Source organism: Meleagris gallopavo, chromosome 7 (genome assembly GCF_000146605.3).
Source record: "Meleagris gallopavo isolate NT-WF06-2002-E0010 breed Aviagen turkey brand Nicholas breeding stock chromosome 7, Turkey_5.1, whole genome shotgun sequence".
NCBI lineage: Eukaryota > Metazoa > Chordata > Aves > Galliformes > Phasianidae > Meleagris > Meleagris gallopavo.
In genome coordinates, this window is record NC_015017.2 from 17,503 (window position 1) to 39,025 (window position 21,523).

A 21,523-nucleotide genomic window follows, 5' to 3' on the forward strand; every position below is an offset into this window, starting at 1 on the left:
ATTTTTTTTCCTGGAAAATAAACAGATGTGACAAAAGTCTGGCTCTACAGAACAACGCAATACACACAATGATAGGAAGTATAAGAGATTTCAGTTTTAAAGCTTTCACAACATTACTGTAATTAGCTTTTTTTTAGATTTTAAGACACTTTAGAACTTTCCTTTTAAATTACTTAAATTATTATTTTATTAAATTAGTTCAAATACTCTCAACCCCACTAGAGTCCAGAATCTGTGTGGTGCTAAAGAATAATCCTTGAAGTTTCAATGGCAGCTGCTGGTTACTTGCCAGGGTTGGCGTTTTGCTGTCTGTCACCTAATACTTAAAAAGGTATAAAAATATTTCTCCAAGACATTCCAGCAGGCTCTAAATGCAGCATTTGTACATTAACTATGAAGTGAAAATGAAAATATTGTGACAGCTAGGTCATGCAAATAACTTGGGTGCTGTGCTAACTAAAGCTAATTCTGCAACCAGCAGAGATGGATAACAAAATAAAATAAAATCAGTGACATCTGAGATCGTCTCTTCATCCACTTTTAGTTCGGTATTGGCCTAAAGAGCCAAATATTTTCATCTTGGAAAACTGATAAATGATGCAGCTATTCAATAAATACCTGCAATTGAAAGAGAAGTGAAAGTGAGAGCTAACGCGCTATCCTATAGATGATAAGAGGTTTCATTAAGCCAGGGCCTTCAACTTGCCTCACTTGTTGCTAAGGCACACTCCAGATGGCAATTAGGTGAAAATGCCTTCAGTTCATACCTTGGCTTTTTTTGGCATCTTTTAACTCACAACGGGTTCTTGCTATGGTATCTATGTCTGTGAATCCCTACTAGGTTTACATCATATCTTCTGTGTTGTAACCAGAAACCAATTTACTCACAAGACATAATTTCCAAGGTTTTGAGAACTGCAAAATCACAATGCTACTGGAACAGACTTAGTTACCGTTACGGCTCTCTCCATTAGATACTTGCCACTAAGTAAAGGTCTGTTGAGTGTATAAAGAGGTGGTAGATCTTCTATCTCTGCTATCCTCTGGTATACGGCTCTGGATAGATGATCCCCATGATATAAACTCCCCAAGATGATGCTAGAGAAGTAAATTGGCTCCACAAAGAGGCTAAGTAAGGCTCCTTGAATACCCAATACGTTCCACCTAAGAGGGAGGGAAAAACAAAACAAAACAAAACAAAACAAAAAACTTTCTTTTTAATGGAACAAGTAACATCTGCCAGACATAACAGCAGTCAATCACAATGGACCAGACTTTCACAAAATCACAGAATCACAGAATCACAGAATGCTTTCGTTGAAAAGGACCCCAAGGGCCATCTAGTTCCATCCCTCTGCCACAGCCACAAACCTCCAGATCTGGTACTAAACCAGATTGCCCAGGGCCCCATTCAACCTGGCCTTGAACACCTCCAGGGAAGAAGCATCCACAGCCTCTCTGGGCAGCCTGTTTCAGCACCTCAGCTCTCTCTCTGCACAGAACTTCTCTCCAACATCCAATTTAAATCTTCTCTCCTTGTGCTTAGAATCATTACCCCTTGTCCTATTACTGTCTACCCTTGTAAAAAGTTGACTCAACTCCTTTTTAAATACTGGATGACCGCAATCAAGCCTGCCCACAGACTTCTCTTCTCCAGGCTCAACAAGCCCAGCTCCCCCTGCATGTCTTCATAGGGGAGGTGCTCCAGCTCTCTAACCATCTTTGTGGCCCTCCTCTGTACCCTCTTTAACAGCTCCACAGCTCTCCTGTATTGAGGACCCCAGACCTGGATGCAGTTCTCCAGATGTGGCCTCAAAAGAGCAGAGTAGAGAGGGACAATCACCTCCCTGTCCCTGCTGGACACCCCCCCTCTGATGGAGCCCAGGATATCATCGGCCCTCTGAGCTGCAAGAGCACACTGCTGGCTCATGTTCAGTTTTACATCCACCAGGACCCCCGGGGTCCTTCTCCACAGGCTTTCAACCCTTTCTCTCTTGAACAGAACATGGCTATGGTAACACAGCTATGACACCTGACAGAATTGCAGAGATCAGCTCAGCAAAATCCTGAGCAAGACAACCAAGGTCTACTGTCAGCATCCTCTTCAGGAACAAATTCCATTACTGTATTTCCCTGCTAACATGTCTGGTGATTCATTTTGCAGCTGCAGCCTAATGCAAGAGATGGATAGGATCATTCAATAAGAAAAAGCTAAACTGTAACATCAACATTGAGAAAAACTTCTCCAAAAGAGTGACTGGGCACTGGAACAGGCTGTCCAGGGAGCTGGAGTCACCATCCCTGGAGGTATTCAAGAAATGTCTAGATGTGGTACCTAGGGACATGGTTTAGTGGGCTATATTGGTGGTAGGTGGACAGTTGGACTAGATGATCTTTTCCAACCTCAATGAGCCTGTGATTCCATGATCCTCAGTCAAACAGTAGGTGGTGCCTCCAAGATACCTGGCAGCAGACAAACCATTCATCCCCAAAATGCAAGACACACCCTCAGTGTCTGCAAGACCTCAGTACCTCATCACTGTAAGGGAAAGTTCGTTCTTTAAATCCTAACCAAACTGTCCGCGTCCTGCTGCCAAAGAAGATATTTTACTTGGCTGCAATACTCATCATGGGCAGGATGAAAGCAATCCCATGCACATATACTCTTGGCTTACTTCAGCTGTTCCACAGATTCCAATCAAAAATCCCTGTCTGCATAATTATGATCCACACTGGACCAAGTCTAGCATGCATAGGAGCAACATACTGAAGAGTTTTTATGTCTGTGTTAATTTGATCAGGTTTTAGCTCCCAGTCTGAATGGGACTATCGTATGAAACACTTTAAAACCTCAGTGTCCCGTAGAGTATTTCCACTGTACTCTCTTCTGAGGTATACTTGCAAACAATTTGGCACTATTAAAATTGTTTAACTGAGTACAACTGCAACACCCAGACAACAGGATTCACAAGCAGAAGGCAAGTTTGTTTTGGTGTTTAATAAAAAATAAAAATAAAAAACAGCGTAACGGAAGTTCCTGTGCTCATATACACTGGTTGTCCTTAACAAAATGTACACCCTAAATTGTCTTACAAGGTGCCCGTAAGAAAAGAGGACTCTGCTAACATTGTACCTTGTACCTCGTCCTGGGAGGGCATGGCTACACGTCATCATCAGTTCAGGCTAGTAACTGTATAGTACAACTGTTTCATTACTTTGAAAAATGGAACACATTTTAGCTTGCAAAATGTTGAAAAAAGAGTAGAACAAAAAATTATACTCCAATGAAACAATTTATTTGCATATCTTTACTGAGGATGAAAATGGAAGAGGTGTGTGTTAGCTTACTCACCTGTCATTAAAAAAGTTTGCCCTAATGTATGAATAAAAATACTGTACTAACAAAAAATGAAGTATATATATTACATTGAATAAAGACCTATTTTTTGTGATGGTGAAAATGCAAAAAACGGTCAAGTATAACATTAAATGCATCAAGAGAAAACCACTGCTTCCTAGACACCCTTCTATGGATCTTGCCATGACCAGAGGAACAGAGGAACTTCAAGTGCCAAATCAACTGCAATAGTGTCTTGATATTGGCAGTGTTATCTACAAGAAGCATAGAGAAGCATATGGACTACTAACACAGGCATATAATATTATGGAAGAAACATCTGGAAAAAATTCAAGAGTAAGTATTGCAAATTAGCTTCCTACAGTTCTATCTGAAGTTTACAGACATACAGTTTAAGCCCCTTTTGGTTAGGCGTATCAGGTTTTATTTTTCTTGAACAGTACTTGAGTGACGGATAGACATTTTTTAAAGGCCAGAATATATCTCTGGCTCCCTAAACCAAACTTTTGCCAGATCCTTTGCCTGGCTTCCATGTTCAGTATTTCTAGAGCATGTGATTTGTTGCTTCCTTCCACTTCCCACACTCAGCCATCTTGGCTGGCACAGAAAATGACAGCTGAAGCTTGAATCTTTCAAAATCTAAAACGAGAGGAGGAGTTTGGACACTTAGAAGCTTCTGCAAGGTGAAACTACACAAACCTGTACTACAGTTGCTATCCTGTAGTAACTGCCCATGCCTCTGGTTTTGCTGGAATGAGCTTTATCACTTTTATCACTTTGGTGTGTGCCTACTGGATTCAGAGCAACTGGCTTGCTGCAAGTACAAGGTTTGCAGAAAACACTCAAATGTGCAAAGCCTTAGGCTCTTAAAATCTATTGGCTGGGGTTGGATGATGGTTGAGTTTATAGCAGTTGCTTTAAATTTCAATTGTTTCAATGAAATAATATGCAATTATCTAGAGAAATACATCATTCTTTTAGAAACTGATAGTGACTCACATAAACAGAGAACTTAAAACAAGTTCTATACATTGCAACAGTAGCAGAAAGGAAGGATTATACAGAGACTTGCTTGTTCCTATTTAGGTTGTACTTCTTTCTGGCTAACAAGAATTTCTCGCTCCCATTAGTACATACACTAAAACCTCCTCTACAGACAGATACATCCTGAGAATAAGCTATACCAATATGATGCATCCATTTTCAAAATGCCACAGGCCAATTGAAACCTGACATAGTAAAACTGACTCATCCCAGTTCACAAGCAGGACTTGTCAGAACTTGTCAACAAAAGCTATCAATTTAGTGCTACAATTTACTGAAACCACAATTTCTCTTGAAGTGAATGGACTAAATTCTGTATAGGTTCGCTCTAAACAATGAGGTGCAGAGCACAGAGGGCAAGATTTATTACAAAAAACGTTAATAAATTCAGATTTTCTACCTTTTCTACCAAGCAGTGAAACACCTAAAAATACAATTTTTTCTTCACATTAATATATAAGGAGCATGAGAAAAAAGTTGAGTAACTGAAGCTGCGTAAATCAAGTTTGCAAACTCAAATCTTCCAGTGCTCACACTGAATTTCTAACACAGAAAGGAACCTTTCTGTGTTAGAACCACAATGCGGCAGACTGCATGCAGATCCTGGCCATGGAACAGTGCTCAGATACGACAATTTGATGGCTTGAGAAAGGGGTAATGGAAGAAAATTCTCCACCACTAATTCAGTAATTTAAATGTCTTCTGCAGCAGCCATGGGCAAAAATACAAAACTTTTACATAAAATGACTTAATCCTGGGTCCAAATCTGACTGGGCAGACCAGAGTGAACCAGACCCAGGCAATAACTTTTCTCAGCATCAAAATAGGAAAATAGCACCACATTAGCATTAAAAAAAAAAAAGCAACAAAGCACAAGATTAAGCAGAAAATGGCTGCTGCGTTATGTCAGTGGAAATACTGACATGTCTATAGGCTCATATATAAGAGTTTCATGGAAGACAGCCTCAGCAGGCAAAAAGACATCCTCCTGTGTAAAACTTTTTGCAGGAAAAGACTGTCTATCTGAGCATAAAAGATATGCCCTCTGTGACATATTCTGATGATACTCACTCATATGATATTCTGAATGTTCTGATTTTAAGTTACCACAAGAATCAAGAGATCTTCTTTCACAAACTTTATAAAATTTCAAGCTACACGGACATTCTAAATACCAGCTTTTATGCTGATACAAAGCACAAGCCACAGGACTTAGTTCCAGACTGTCAGCACTTACATAGAGCTGTCTCTACTTGAGTTGAGTGTCTCAACCTCATTATAGTTAATGGTGATTGATCCAAGAAAGGCCATTTTTATTTGCCTGAGCAGCTCTCCATCAATGAGATGGCTGGCAAGTGCAAGGGAAGCTAGGGCGCCTTGTGCAGGCAGGGATACCCACAGTCGAGCAGCATGCGATATCCCTTCACGTTTTCTCTGCAGTTACAGAAATGATGCACAACACAAGAGAAGGCAACCTGACGTGGTGCCAGTAAGCTCAAAGGATTGTTTATTTGTCCTAAACTGACTCTCTGCAATTCTAAGCAGCCTTTTGTGACACAGAAGTTCCTTCAGACAGTCACAGAGTACTTTACTGCTCTACCAGAGGCTTGCTAAGATGTTACAAAACCACAACTATTTTTGATGGGGCACCTCACTTTCTAAAGTTCTTCTAGTTGGATGTTCACATTACTCAAGATGGCTTTGGTTGGGGCCTGTGGCAACGCCAGAGTTCTGTTTGGACCCCCATTGGTTTCTGGTCTCAGGTTTGGCATGGAGCAGAAGAAAGATACAGTATGATTGAAAAACAGTTATTGGCTGCCTATTCGGCATTACAGGCAGTAAAGCCAATAACTCAAATGCCTGAAGTTATGGTCAAAACCACTCTGCTGATTCAGGGGTGGGTAAAAGATCTGACCCACCTTCCTAAAACGGGTGGCCCAAGCACAAACAGTGGCACGACGGGTCGCCTGTCTCAGCCAAAGGAGTAGTCTGTCTTCATCACCTTTGAAAGAACTCCAGAAGATCCTAAGCCCAGTAACATATCACAGTGATGCACCAAAAGAAATACTGGTCGCTCCACCACAGAAGAGTCCTGTTCAGGAGGGAAAATATCCTATTCCTGAAAATGCCTGGTACACAGATGGGTCCAGCAAGGGCAACCCGAGCAAGTGGAGAGCAATAGCATACCATCCTTCCACCGAGACAATCTGGTTTGATGGGTAGGACCCAGGTGGTGTGGCCTACTTGTACCTTGGGGGAGATTGTTAGAGGAGGGAGGCTCAGTAGTCCCTTCAATAATAGGTACATGGCCTACTGATATTGTGGTCAACACTCCAATCTTCATTGCTAACGGGACTCCCATCATGTCCCTATGGCAGATCAGGACACCTCCTGATATCAGGTGCCTGATATTATTATGCAGCCACAGACATCTGGCCAGAAGGTGTAGTACAGGCAGCCAGGACGTGCCCCTGTACAAGCAGAAGTGTTGAACCAGGATAGAAATATGGCCTGCATCTTGCCCTGGAGAGCAGACCTTCCCCTCCTGGTACCTCTGAAACATCTGTATTTCTCCCCAAGAGTCTTTGAGCCTTCAGGATCACCGGAAGGAATGAAATGTCATCAAAGTGTTCCAGTATTACTGTCAGATCATGTGTAACACCCGGTGATGGTCTACGTGGCACTGATGGAACATAGGATGGACCTGCACCTCACGACTGCATGTCTCCAGTAACATCATCAAGCACTGGCCCATAAAAGAATATCAACGTTCACCAATTGTCACTCTTCTTGAATTTTACCAACATGTGTCGCGATGAAATTGTATAAGTGTCGCAGTATATTGGATCTCTGTATTAGGAAAAGCTCACCCTTTAGTCAACCTAATCATTGATTCACACCGTGAAGGGGTGGAGTGTATGGGGCTGCTGAATCATGGCCTGAACCTCTGATTAATCACCTGAGGCGAACAATGATTCAGCCACGGGAGCACAGGTGAAGGCAATTCACCTGTGCTGCAGGAAGGGATGGAGCCTGGCTCCACCTCTCCTAGACCCATTTAAGAGCTGACTGCCAGTGGGGAAGGGTCTCTCTGGAGATGTGTTCCACTGGAGTCTATTATGCAAGCCCAGGATAGGGTGAGTGTCCTTTTTTCCTACACTAGTATAATGATTACATCAGCCAAACTCCTGGATATACTATATCATCTGTATATTCATTATTTGTACATGGACTAAGACCTGCTCAGAAGAAATATTCTTTCTATTGCTGTTCAGAAAGTGCACCAGCTCTGACATGGAGCTTTCCATTTAGAGTAACTCTGGAACTCAAAAAAAGCTGCAAAGGTAGCTGCTGAACATACAGGCTTTAGTGAGCACACAGGAAATTGTTTTTGTGCCACCTCATCAGTCTCCACCTAGGTGGTAGGGTCAAGAAGGAGAAGCCATCAAGGGAATAAACAGAAAGACAGAGTTACAAACTTCCATTTGGATTTGACACTGTAAATAACAGAAAGCTAAGTCAGTACGCAGGTATGTGATGTTCTTGCACAGCAAAGAAGTAATATTTTTCCCTCTTCCTTGGTAGAAGAGCACCAATGACTTCCCCTTTACACAAGTGAACCAATTCTCAAATCCCAAAGCCTTCCTAGCAAGGAAATAGAGTAAAAAAAAAAAAAAAGCAATTTAAGTCCTCTTATCAAGACAGCAAACCATGATTTGAATGTTTTGTGAAAAATTAAGTATTTATTTGAAGCCAAAAAGCTTCAAATGAATGTAGGCGAAAAAGATATCAAAAAGACAAAAATATGCATAATGAAGTACTATGGAACAAGCTTAGGATTTTTTTTAAGACAAATGCATGCATATAATGCCACCAAACAGGTATTCTTGTCAAAGAATAAAGTTGCTCTGAAATGTCACCAAGACACTGGGATAATCCTGTGCAAATGCTCCTGAGCCAGATGAGAGTACATTCTTTTACATACACAGGCCTGTTGCTGTTTTCCACAGCTTTTTACCTGGCAAAATCATTAAGGGCTAGAGTTCAGCACCCCTCATTTCCTTTTTACCTAAAGCACAGCTATCAATCTCTTGACTTTTTCTCTTTTTTTCCTGCCTCTCCCAGGACAAGGACAAAACTTTCCCAGGAGGTTACTTAGGGAGAGAAAGGGATGCTGAGTATCTGCCACCAGCTAAGGAAGAATGAGGTGAGTTGAGCTAGCTGGAGCAAAGGAGCAGATTCAAGAGCTGTTTCACACGCGCTACCTCAGCCCATGGCACAACGCAAGCCCTGGCTTGAGATGGCTACCAATGTAAAGTCAGCCCAGGATGCTCATCCACTCTTGCATTAGATCTCACTCATTACTAATGGTGGGCTTGACCCATCATTGTAATGAGCAGCAGTCACTGGAGAAATTCTACTTTTTAGCAATTCTTTGCAGGATAAAGAAACTTAGCAAAAATTTTGCAAGTTTCTTGGATCTTCCTACCCTTCCCACCCTTCTAGCAGGGTGCTAGAAAGCACACGTTAGCAAAGCACTCAGAGGCTGAAAATAATAGCTTTGCTTATACATATAATCCACACAGATACGGCTGTTCATACAGAAGGAGTCTTCCTGCTCCGGATTGCCCACATAATCCTCCACACAGTACTTAACCATGCATTTTCCATCTGGCACTGTGAACCTTTGGGAAACCTCAGTGGAAGCACACAGGGTAAGGGCGTTCTGGAGTACTGACTGCTGGAAACTACAAAGCAATGCATTCTTTCAAATTTAAATGGACAAAACGTGGACATGAGTGTCAGGGAAATGTAAAAAAGAAAAAAGTAAAGAAAAAAAAGAATATGAAAATTTGGGCCTCCTTACCCGTCATACAGCCTTTGTTCTGTGTCAAAGGATTCTATTTGCTTCCTTCACTGGCACAAACAAAATTATTCTCATTAGCCCCAAGGACTGGTGTCAGCTAGCTACGCAAGCGAGAGATGGATTCTGTTCTGCATCACACAAAATCAACAAAATAGTCAAATGTGTTCTAGCTCAATAACTGCCTTCATTTTTTATTTACACTAACAGCAATGATGATGTGATAACAGAAGTCAACGAACACAGCTTGAATACCACATTGGATGGTTAGAGGAAGCCATTAATACGAAGCTGGGAAACCTGTCTTGCGAATTATTGAAAATATTATTAAAAAAATTTGAATATCACTTTTGTAGAACTACTTCTCAACAACCTACTGCCATAGCTTGTGAAAGGCCTTAATCGTTTATGTTAGAGGGATTAATACTGAAGTAAAATGTCTTTCTATGGTGAAGATGATGATTACTTGAGACAAGACTAGCGGAGAAAAGCAATTACTTAAAATTCATCCTGTATTTTTTTATTTGGTGTACACAGTTCATAATTACAGTTCAAATATATCTTTCTATGTTAAAATACACTTAATAAATTTTGCATCGGAGTTTGACTAGACAAAACAGCACAGCTATTTTACTTACAAAACAACTCAAATATATTCAGCCAAAAAAACTTGGTATTTCCTATCTATTTCACAAAAAAAAAAAAAAAAGGGTCTGCACACACAGACTCATTTAAAAAAAAATCCGAATTTTCCAGCAGCTTTCCTAGGATTCTGATTTTTTTTTAAGGATACTACTTCTAAATTTAGTGGGTTATCATCTGTCCATTCTCAATTTTAAAAAAATCTTTCAATCTCTCAATATTTCCCTCTCAATAAAGGTAAGAAAGAAGGTACTGGATAAAATATAAATAAGAGTACTTGCACTGGAAGCAAAATATTTAATTTTAGTAAAAATACTGAAACTAAAATTCAAATAATTATGAAGTTAGAAATTAAAAGTGCCCGTCAATTAACTGGATGCATATATACATACTTATACATAAGTATATATTACTTATATATATAAAGTATATAAAGTATACTTTGTTTTTTTATTTATACTTTACATATATTCATAGTTTTATATATACTCTCTCCATTACAATAGTATAAATCTAAATCTGTCCATGGAATACATATGTCCCATTGATACACAAGGCTGTACACCACCACAAGATTTCATTCAAATAGTCTAATATATTTATCACATTCTTTTGCTAATGCTATGTTGGGACCTGGGGGGAAAAGGAATTCCTCTGATATTTTCCTGTGATAGAAATACAAAACGAAGCTGTCATGATTTGAAGTACCTGAAATTACACATAATGTTTACATCTCACTCCTGAAGCCAGCAGGAGGTCTGACACCAACTGCTGGTGAGGAATCAGAATTTTATCACTGGAATTACAGACATTCTACAGCTAAGCAATGAAAGCAATCAACAGCCTGCACATTCATTATAGCTGCCATGCATCCCTCCTGTCTTATTCAGCAATAAAAGACAACAGTAGAAAAAACAGTTCTTTAGTCTCTCACCTTGCTATCTTGTCACTGCATGACATAGTAAGTAGCCTTTCTCCTTGCAGTACTCCATCCCATGTCTGGATGGTGGTAGTAGAGCGCACAGGGATCGTCCCTTCCCCAGATTCTATTTTTGTTCGTAGCTGTCCTCTCGCTTTGCGGTTTGGATGTCTGTCCCCTTGATCTAAATGACAAAAGTTGCTTACAATCAACCAAGAAACATTCTCAAGGTATTTTACATACAGAATTAAATGAGAAGAGTCTATTAAAGTCTGCATAACAATTTCTATCGTTCCTTACAACTTAGTTACAGCAAGACATGCATAATGTCTTCTAAAACTGCAATTAAACCAAGCTTTCCATCAGGAAGCACAGTCAGCAGGCAATTCTTAAATAGTGTTTTGGGCATTTTAATATTAGAACGAAGTCAATTAACAAATCAGGACAGAGAAAAGCCATTAAAAATAGAAACACTGAGATGGCTAGATTAGTTTTGTAAGAATGCTTGCTTAATCACTGGCTTATCCTTGCTGGCAATCAGCTCTTGAAGACCACAGAATCATAGAATCACGGAATCACAGAATCACAGAATGGCCTGGGTTGAAAAGGACCACAATGATCATCTAATTCCAACCTCCTGCTATGTGCAGGGTCACCAACCAGCAGACCAGGCTGCCCAGAGCCACATCCAGCCTGGCCTTGAATGCCTCCAGGGATGGGGCATCCATAGCCTCCTTAGGCAACCTGTTCCAGTGCCTCACCACCCTCTGCAGGAGGAAAAACTTCCTCCTAATATCTAACCTAAACCTCCCCTGCCTCAGTTTAAAACCATTCCTCCTTGTCCTATCACTATCCATCCTCGTAAACAGCCATTCCCCCTCCTGCTTATATGCTCCCTTAAAAAGTAGAAGGCCAGTATGTGGACCATGTGGATGATCAGTCTGTATCTAAATTCTACAATACAGTAAGAACAGCTCAGATCTTTGACTAATAAACATCTGCACTAAAAGGAAAGAAGACGCCTGAATTTCAACCATGTCACTTCCACATGCTCAAATAATACTTTAAACACCAATACTAGAATATTATGCTGTCGTACCCTCTTGTGCTGCTTCATGTGGTGAGAAAATTCTAGCATCTCCACAAGGAGACGTGCTGATATAAAGATGGAACTGCACATTCTCCTTCAGTTTAAAACCGCCTCGCTCTGATTTGATAAAAACGGATTTTTCCTGATCATCTTTATTGCTGAAACAGAGAATAAAGCTTAAGTCAAAAAGAAAATTAATACATAAATAACATAAGCTGCTCAGTCCTAGCAGGCATTAAAAACAAACACAGGATGTCTGGAAATTTTGCAATATAACTCTAATAAGTTAATACAAAATGAAAAGTCAATAGAGAAGATAAATAGAGAGCCCTCTACGTTCATCACAGTGGGCTTTGGAGACTTCTCAGAAAACAAAACGACATCATGCATTAGACTACTTGAGATGACTTTGATTTACGTTTACCTTCTCAGAACTGACAACGAAACAAATACAGGCTCTATTCATGTCAAACTTGAGGATAGAGGTCATGAGTTCTCAGTTAAACATCCCTATGCAACAAGTGGTACTTTGCACATCAGTTTATTTCAGCAGTGCACTTTAGAACAAGTGTTTCACACTGAAATTATTAAAAGATACGTTTTTGACAGCTTTTCAACTGAATGGGGCAAGCTTATCTTCCCATAAGCTTACCTTAGATAAAGCTCAAGTTGTGTATACAGAAATTTAAGTAGGCACCGGCGGGATATAATTTCTGCATGGCAATCATTTAATGCAAGACCACGATCGCTCATGTATTCACCATTAATGCATTTTGTTCCTGTAGAAACACTTATTACCAGAGCATCTTTCACATCCGTACCTGGAAAAACAAAATTTTAGAAGATACAATTAAAATCACAAACAATCTAGCAAGAGAACTTCCTGTAGAATTCAAACAAGGCTCTTTTTCACTCTGTTCCTTTTTCAAAAAAAATTTTCTTATGATTCTTTCTTATTCTTTCTTAAAAGCAAAAGGTTTATACAGACTTATCCAGTATGGCCTATTGTTCTTGAAAGTTCTTCATTTTGGAGTTCAGATAAGTTAGAAATTGAAATATGAAAGGTAAAACTAAGAACAAAGGAAGTTTGAGTGCTTAAGTCACTGCAGAACTTATAAGCAGTACCAGACTTCTTGAGATGTATTCCTTGGTGTTAAATAATTCGGCACAACAGAATTTAAAAATTTCTGTTTTCTATACAAACAACTACCTTTGTCATTAAATTTAAAAAAAAGTCAGTTCCAATTAAGAATTCAGAAAGACAGATCAGAACCTTACATACATCCATCAAAATAAAGCAAATTACACCTTAAAGTTGTATTATTAAGCCGTACCAGATCTCACTGTTTATGAAATAAATATTCATTGAAGTACAGCCTTGACAAAAATGGATGAGGCCAGCTACCTCATCTGCTGCAGGTGGAGAAGTGAGGAGCCACTTCACTGACACAACAAAGAACAGCTGTGCAAGGCAGTCCAGGCACCCTCCAGATACTGAACTTATTTATGAGAAGCCCGTTTCTAACTCCATGTAAAGTTAGTTCTTGAGTTAATCAAAATGCATTTGCATGTTAACTAAGTCTGGATTCTCTGGGCAAATGTCTTTTCTGATAATTTTGGATACAAATGCAATAAAACCTTGCTAAATATGGTGAAATTAAAAAAAAAAGAAAAAGGAAATACAGTTCTACAGCATGTTCTTCACAGATTGGTCATTGTTATGAATCACAGAATCACAGAACCACAGAATGACTTGGGTTGGAATGGACCTTAAAGTTCACCCAGTCTCAACCCCTGCCATTGGGTGGGACCCCTACCCATGGCGCACCACCCACCAGCCCAGGTTGCCCAAAGCCCCATCCAGTCTGGCCTTGAGTACTGCCATGGATGGGGCACCCATAACTTTTATGTAGACTGTTCCAGTACCTCACCAACTTCATTGTGAAGAATTTCTTCCTTATATCCAATCTAAACCTCACTTTTATAGATTAAAACTGTTACCTCATGTCCTATCATTACACTCCCTGATAAAGAATCCTCCCCAGTTTTCCCGTAGGCCTCCTTTTAAGGACTCAAAGGCTGCTATGAGGTCTCCCCAGACTCTTTTCCTCTCTAGCAGTTTCTCATCAGATGTGCTCCAGGAAATATTTTGGTGTCTAACTCCACACACACTTGGAATTTAACTGGAGTACAAAGTCAGTGATGGAAGACATTCACAGCCAGGGCTTCTTTTAAATCTTTCAGAAGACAGTAAAATTTTTTACAAGCTTACATTTAAGGACCTGTATTAAAAACACACTACTTGCTTTTGTGGGTCATACTTCATGAAAACTAGGGATGTCAGAGAAGTTAGGCTTCAGCCCTCTGAAGTTAGAGCTCCAGCCCTCTGATGATCACCGTGGCCCTCCTCTGGACCTGCTCCAACAGCTTCATGTCCTTGTGTTGTGGGCTCCAGAACTGGATGCAATACTCTGGGTGAGGTCTCAAGAGAGCAGAGCAGAGGGGCAAAATCACCTCCTTCGAACTGCTGGTCATGCTTCTCTTGATGCAACTTAGCATACGGTTGGCCTCCTGGGCTGCAAGTGCACATTGCTGGCTCCTGTTGAGGCTTTCATCAATAGACAATCCCCAGATCCCTCTCCTCAGGTCTGCTCTCAAGCCACTCTCCACAAGTCTGTATTTGTACTTGGGATTGCCCCAATCCAGATGCAAGATCTTGCACTTGGCCTTGAACTGCATGAAGTTGGCACAGACCCACCCCTCAAGCCTGTCCAGGTCCCTCTAGATAGCATCCCTTCCCTCTAGATAGCATCCCTTCCCTCTAACGTGTCAACTGTATCACTCAACTTGCTTTCATCTGCGAGTGGTGCAGTTGGTCAGAAATGGTCAAAGCTATAACATTTACTTCAGTCATACTTGTCAGACTTCTACAACAGTCAATGTTGCAGAATTATTCAGTGACCTTGTGGTTTCCTTATCTTGTTTTGCTTCTACAAGCAGCTTTTGCTTCCCTACTAAACTATCGTTATCTCAGTCCTCAAGACTTCTCACTTTCCTTCGATCTTCTCTCCACTCCCTGAAAGTGGGCACTGAGTGAGAAGCTGGGTGGATGTTCGGCTGCTGGACAGAGTCAACCCAGCCAGAGATATCTGGCAACATGTCTTGGGACGAAGGTCTCCAGGTCACACTCTTGTTCTATAGTATGCATTATTTTCTACCTTAACTAGCACTCTCAGACCTCAGAAATGAAATTGGAGGGCCCCTACAAATATCCCCACAATAGGAAAGGGCTGGCACTACCCAAGAAAATAGAAGCTAACATGCAACCAAAAAGAACAAGAATAAAACTCACAGCACATGGCTGCATAAATGCCACCCAAAAGAAATGTAGCTGTATGTTTATCCCTGATCTTGGTCTGATTTGTACAGCTAAGTGGAGGCACCTCATGACAGGCACAAAATGAAGTGCCCATTGCAAAGGACTAGACTGAAGGAAAAAATAAACCTTAACCTAAGGAAAATTCAGGGACAGAATTCAGTTCAGGATGAAGATTCATTGTTCTCAGTGTTCTGGCAGAGCATGAATCTCAGGACAGCAATCAGAGACCTGTGACAATATTGCTGTTTGCACATGCACACTACAAGCAGCTGCTGAAACACAGCAGGTTGTTTTTTACTAAAACAACCGATTCACAAAGCACTGAGAATGAAATACAGCACAATTAACTAAACAATGTGCAAAATTTTGAAGACTTGGAAAGCAAGCGTAACATCTTACATAATATGCCAAAAACAAGAATGCCACCTGTGTGAACAATGTGATGAAATGTATTTTAGACTTACTTTCAAAAAGTTCCATACTTCATTCTAAAAAGTACTTTAAAAAGATCTATTTTGTAGACTGTGAGTTACCTCAGAAGTCTCAACTACACAGAAGACAGCAACTCAGGAAACAGACTAATCATCCTTAGCCAATATTTAATTGCTATATTTAGTGCACATTTTGGATTAAACAGTAAGCATATACTTCAATACTGGTTGACTGAAAAAAAAGAACATAATTTCTTAGAATACAAACAAAGCTTTGGTATTTAGACAGTTAAAACAGTATTTTTTTCTTTACCTGTTGTCATGACAATTCCAGCAAGGACTTTTCTACGTGCATGTGGAGATGTGAAATTTTCTGTCAAATCACTGAATTTATCTACAACCAAGCGTGCAACAGCATCAGCTAAAACCTGTTGGATCACACAGAAATGCACATTAGAAAATTAAACAACTTTAAAAAAAATACAACTGCGCTATGTTATAAAGATCTGCATTTTTGAATGATTCAACACAACAGATTAAAAGTACTTGCATTGTTCATTTTGAAACTAGGCAAAGATTTTGATGCATCTTCAGTACGTCAAGGAGGGGCCAGGTCTAATTTTTAGGCACACTGAACACTCTTTATATGGAGTAGAGTTCTGTGTGCTTCACACCTTTTAAAACAGGGTCATGCAGCTCTAAGACAAGCATCAAAGTATCTAATGTTCATGATATTATGAACATCTGAGGCTTAGCAGAACAACTGAATAAACAGATAGGTCAATATTTTCACCCTCAAACCTCAAAATACATAATTTGAGTATCAACACTGGACCTGACAGGAAGAATGAAGTGTAAAACCCAGCCTCCTCAAACCAATATGGAAACCTTTTATAACAGTCAAATGAACTACCTGGCTACTACATACTAAGAATTAGTTTCTTTTCAATAGTGGTTAAATTTTCTTCTTTTTTAAAAACAAGATACTTGCAAATTTAAGAATGGCACTTGTATAGCATACCTATCTCAAAATTAGGAAGACTTATCTCTTTCACCTGAAGGAAAACTTGTAAATGGAGAATAAACTCTGAAAGGATTCAGGGAATTGTGTGACTTCATCTTCCCAGAAGATCAAGAAATTAAGAAAATTCTTAAGTTTAACTGGGTATTGTAGACTAGGGATAAAAACGTATGCTTAAAAAACAAAGATGTCTCATCTCAAACTATTGGAAGAAGAACCCAATGCAATAAATTAGACAGAAGAAGCAAAAGAAATGGTGGAAAACTGAAACAAGATTTGGTGACACACCAGTTTGGTTCTTCCTGCCCTGGATAAACCATTTCATCTCTATACTCATAAGTGAGGGTGCTGCTTTAGGAGTCTTAACCCAAAAATGGGAAGACAAAAGAAAACTTATAGCATACCTGTCTAAATTACTAGATTCTATATCCTGTGGATTTCCAGAATTTTTTCAGGCACTGGCAATAACTGCCTTATTGGTGGACGAAAGCAGGAAATTCACCTTTGGAGGACAACTGACCCTCACCAAGTAAAGAATATGCTTTACTCAGAAGGCAGAAAGTCAGCAGACTCCAGGATACTGAAATACGAAGCCATATTAATAGAAAGAGATGATTTAGCTATAGTCACTGACTATCCTGAATCCTGCCTCCTTCTTTTTGAAGGGAACTGAAGATACACTGAATGTGGAACATAATTGTTTAGATTTAATCAATTATCAAAGACCAGGTCAGACTTACAAGATATAGCTTTAAATAAAGCAGAAATATAGTTTATAGATGGATCCTCTAGATTGGTACATGGAAGATGATGTAATGATTTCACCATCATCGAAGGGAGAGAAGGGAAAGCTGAGGAAATGGGATGTTTGTCTGCTAATTGATCAGCTCTAACTTGTAAATTACATGCATAACATCAAGCACTAAAACTGTTACAAGGAAAACAGTGAACTATACATACAGACTTGATATGGAGTCATAAATTAAAAAAAAAAAATGGGAAGAAAGGGGTTTAATAAACAATAGAAGGAAGGAAGCATGAGGCATTGATTAGACATTGATTAGATTAGGTTTTGGAAAGCTTGTTATTACCTGAGGAAATTGCCATAGGGCACGTAAAAGGGCACCAAAAAGGAAACTAGTACAATGGGGAAACCATCTCTGATGAGAAGGCTAAAGAAGATATCTTGCAGTCATAAATGAAAATGAATCAGGACTACTCCACAAAAAGATTTGGGAGTCTCACCTTATGAGATGCTTTTTGGATTACCAAACTGTTCCCCAGTTTGAAATAAGGATGTTTACCTCCAAAACTGTATTTGGGTTGCCTTCCTCTGCATCTTCTCTCAGACACTAGACACTGTTTTGGTAGATAACTATTAGAAAGAATGTAGATTGGATCAATTATATTTACTACAATCTGCAGATGCCCATAAATTATACTAGAGATGCTATAAAAGAGATTGCAGAACAATTAGATGCCACTAGTAGGATGGCATGGGAAAATAAGATAGCATTAGACATGATGTTGGCTGAAAAGGGAGGAGGTAGTGTAATGCTAGGCGGTCAGTGTTGCACCTTTATTCCCAACAATACTGCTCCAAATGACACCATAATTAGGGCACTGCAAGGACAAACCACTCTGGCCAATGAACTGGCAGAGAATTCAGGAATAGACACTTCACTTACTGGATGGTTAAAGTCTTCGTTTGGTAAATGGAAAGTAGCAGTATCCATACTTACATCTTTAATTGTGGTAGAAGGGGTTTTAACAGCTGTTGGTTACTGAACTATCCCCTGTGTTAGAGGACTGGTCCAGTGGCTAATCGAAACCACCCTATCTAAGCTGATGTCAGTAGGGCCACCACTGTAAAGATATTGATGTTATGGGAAGAAGTAGAAAATGGTGATCAGGACAACCTCTGCACAGAAGAGAACTGTGAAGGCTGGAAGTCACCTACGGGACCATGCCTTAATAGAAATTGCAAAAAGCAGTAGTTGTGTATAGTTGTAGTTCTGGGAGACAACATATTGTTTTTGCACAAGCAATAGAACGTGATACAAAAGGGACATATCTCAGAATCCATGATACCAGGTAAGTGTTTGTCTGTGGAGAACGTGTATTCTTGAGAGATAAAAGTCTGTGAAATAATGTCATTTTTAGAGCTAAAAGGAGAATCTGGCTGGCATTTTAATTCTCCTTTCTTGGGAAGATTGCTGGAAAGGAGGTGGGGGCAACCAAAGGTAACATCTTTAAGACATACATCTGTATCCAGAACTGCACAAGAAGAAACAAACTTATCTGGCAGATACATGGCAGGATAAACTGGAGAGGCAACTAATTTGTGAATTTTGATTACTTGGCAAGACAAAGAAAGATGGACTTTTGTCAACTACCTGCACAAGGGATGTGCACGATATGCAAACAGGGGAGAATGTGACCCTGGAAGTAGGGAAGGACGCAGTATCAGGAACTAGGAGATGTAAGAGCTTTGTTTCTTTACAGCAGGCACTTCTGCTTGCAGAACACCACTGCAATTGCAAAATAAAATACTGTTTACTGAGACTCTTGCCTGGGCCTCAGCTATTGGCTTGTGAGTGCTTCTCACAGCTTGAACCTCCACTGCCATACCACCACCATCTGACTCTGATATCTGGTAACAACAAACAAGGCTGAGGTACTTAACTTTTTTGCCTCAGATAACTCTTATAACTGCTTGCCACACAGCCCTCAAACAATTGGTTTGGTAGCAGGGAACTGGAGAAGCAACATCCCTCACACTGTAAGTGAAGATCAGGTTTGTAACCACCTGAGGAACATCCACAAGTCTATGGGTCCCAATGTGATTCATCTTAGAGCTGTGGGGAATTGGCTGTTGTAGCCAAAAAGCCACTCTCAATGATATTTGAAAAGACGTAGCTATCAGGTGAAATCCTTGGTGACTGGAAAAAGGGCAACATCACACTCACATTTTAAACGGGTAAGAAGAATGAGCCTGGGAACTTTCAACCTGTCAGTCCCATCTCTGTCCCAGGGAAGATTATACAACTGATCTTCCTGGAAGCCATGCTAAGGCACATGGAAGGCAGCAAGGTGATATCGAAGAACCAGCATGGCTTCACCAAGGGCAAATCCTGCTTGACCAACCTAGTGGCTTTCTATGATGCTGTCACTGCATCAACGGACAAGGGAAGAGCCACTGATGTCATCTATCCTGACTTTAGTAAGGCCTTTGACGTGGTACCCCACAACATCCTTCTCTCCAAGTTGGAAAGACAGAGATCTGATGGGTGTACTGGTGGATGGATGAAGGACTGGTTGCAAGATTGTACCAAGAGAGTGGTGGTCAATGGCTTAATGTCTGGAAGGGGATGGTGACAAGTGGTGGGCTGCATCAAAAACTGTGCAACCAGCAAGGTGAGAGAGGTGATCCTGCCCCTCTGCTCTGTGCTGGTGAGACCTCACCTGGAATACTGCGCCTAGATAGGGATTCCTCAGTACAGGACACACAGACCTGGTGGAATATGTTCAGAGAAGGGCCACAAAAATGATCCATAGAATGGAACAGTACTCCTATGAGGACAGGCAGAGAGAGCTGGGGCTGTTCAACCTGGAGAAGAGAAGGCTGCAAAGTGACCAGTTAATTGGCCTGTCAGTATCAAAAGGGGAGCTATAGGAAAGAAATGGACAGACTCTTCAGCAGGGTCTGTGGTGACAGAAGAAGGGGAAATGGCTTCAAGCTCAGGATGGATAGATACAAGGAGAAAATCTTTTATGCAGAGGGTGGTGAGCCACTGGAACAGGTTGGTCAGTGTTGTGGTTGATGCCCCGTCCTTGGAGACTTCCAAGGCAAGGCTGGATCAGGCCCTGGGCACCCTGATCTAGCTGTGGTGTTTCTGTGCATTGCAGGGGAATTGGACTGAATGGCCCTCAGAGGTCTCTTCCAACTTTAAGGATTCTATGATCATAAGCAAACTTAATAAAACAGGAGGCATTACTTTCAAAGCAGCCCTCATAATATATATTTTATAAATAAGTAACAAAACATTTTAATTCTTAATATTTTTATTGAAACTTTTTAAAAAAGAAAAGCAACAACAAAAACAAACAAACAAAAAACCAAAGTAGGGATGTTTGTACTGTTTTTGTTGAAACTAACATGAGTCTGGTTCAGTGGCGAGTGGTTGTCAATTCTTAATGAGGTATCAAGGGGTCCATCAGACATTTCTGATGAAATATTACTCATTCTCTGCTTCATCCTTGTCAATTATTCACAAATATATGTACTGCCAAAAAGCAATGACATGAATAAGGTGTGATTGTGAAGTGAGAGATATTTTCTCTATTAAGAGAGGTCTTATGGAAGTCTGTTAAAGAGACATGAATTTTTTTTAGTTGAATATACGATTGCATCTCTATAGATTCCATCTGAAAATTTTCACATAATGTATTTATACTGACAGAAAATGAAGTTGCAAACATAAATTGATGATTTTTTTGCAATCCTGAAACCTATTCTCAAATTCCCATATCAAAGCAGAAATCAACGCTCATATTTTCCTCTGTTCACAGAAACACTGACTGTGTTTAGCCAATGTATCAAAATGCATACAATCATTTGCCATAACTTCAGTTGGCATTGCACTGTGCTCTTCCTGTGTCCTGCTTTCAGCTTAGACAATGTTAATTGCACATCAGTGTCTGGTTGTCGCTGAATGCACACCTCAGGCCAGGCTGGGTTACTTGATAGGGAAAAGCTGCCGCTTTGTAGTGTG

At 40.1% G+C, this 21,523-nt stretch overlaps 1 protein-coding gene and 1 long non-coding RNA gene across 5 annotated transcripts in view; one reads left to right on the plus strand and one right to left on the minus strand.

Annotated features, from left to right (window-relative positions):
• The window catches only part of ADARB1 (adenosine deaminase RNA specific B1), a 67,750-nt gene that overhangs the window by 9,342 nt on the left and 36,885 nt on the right, over window positions 1-21,523 (minus strand). For all 4 annotated transcript variants that reach the window (XM_019616804.2, XM_010713127.3, XM_010713125.3 and 1 more), the window contains 5 exons: window positions 16,041-16,155; window positions 12,570-12,738; window positions 11,927-12,075; window positions 10,843-11,011; window positions 983-1,164 (listed from right to left, as the gene is read on the minus strand). In XM_019616804.2, coding sequence (XP_019472349.1) covers window positions 983-1,164; window positions 10,843-11,011; window positions 11,927-12,075; window positions 12,570-12,738; window positions 16,041-16,155 — 784 coding nt within the window. The remainder of the gene's footprint in view (window positions 1-982; window positions 1,165-10,842; window positions 11,012-11,926; window positions 12,076-12,569; window positions 12,739-16,040; window positions 16,156-21,523) is intronic.
• On the plus strand, window positions 7,426-9,963 carry LOC109368432. Its single transcript, XR_002116425.1, has 3 exons — window positions 7,426-7,539; window positions 8,528-8,609; window positions 9,477-9,963. It is a non-coding gene; the product is annotated as an uncharacterized LOC109368432 (long non-coding RNA).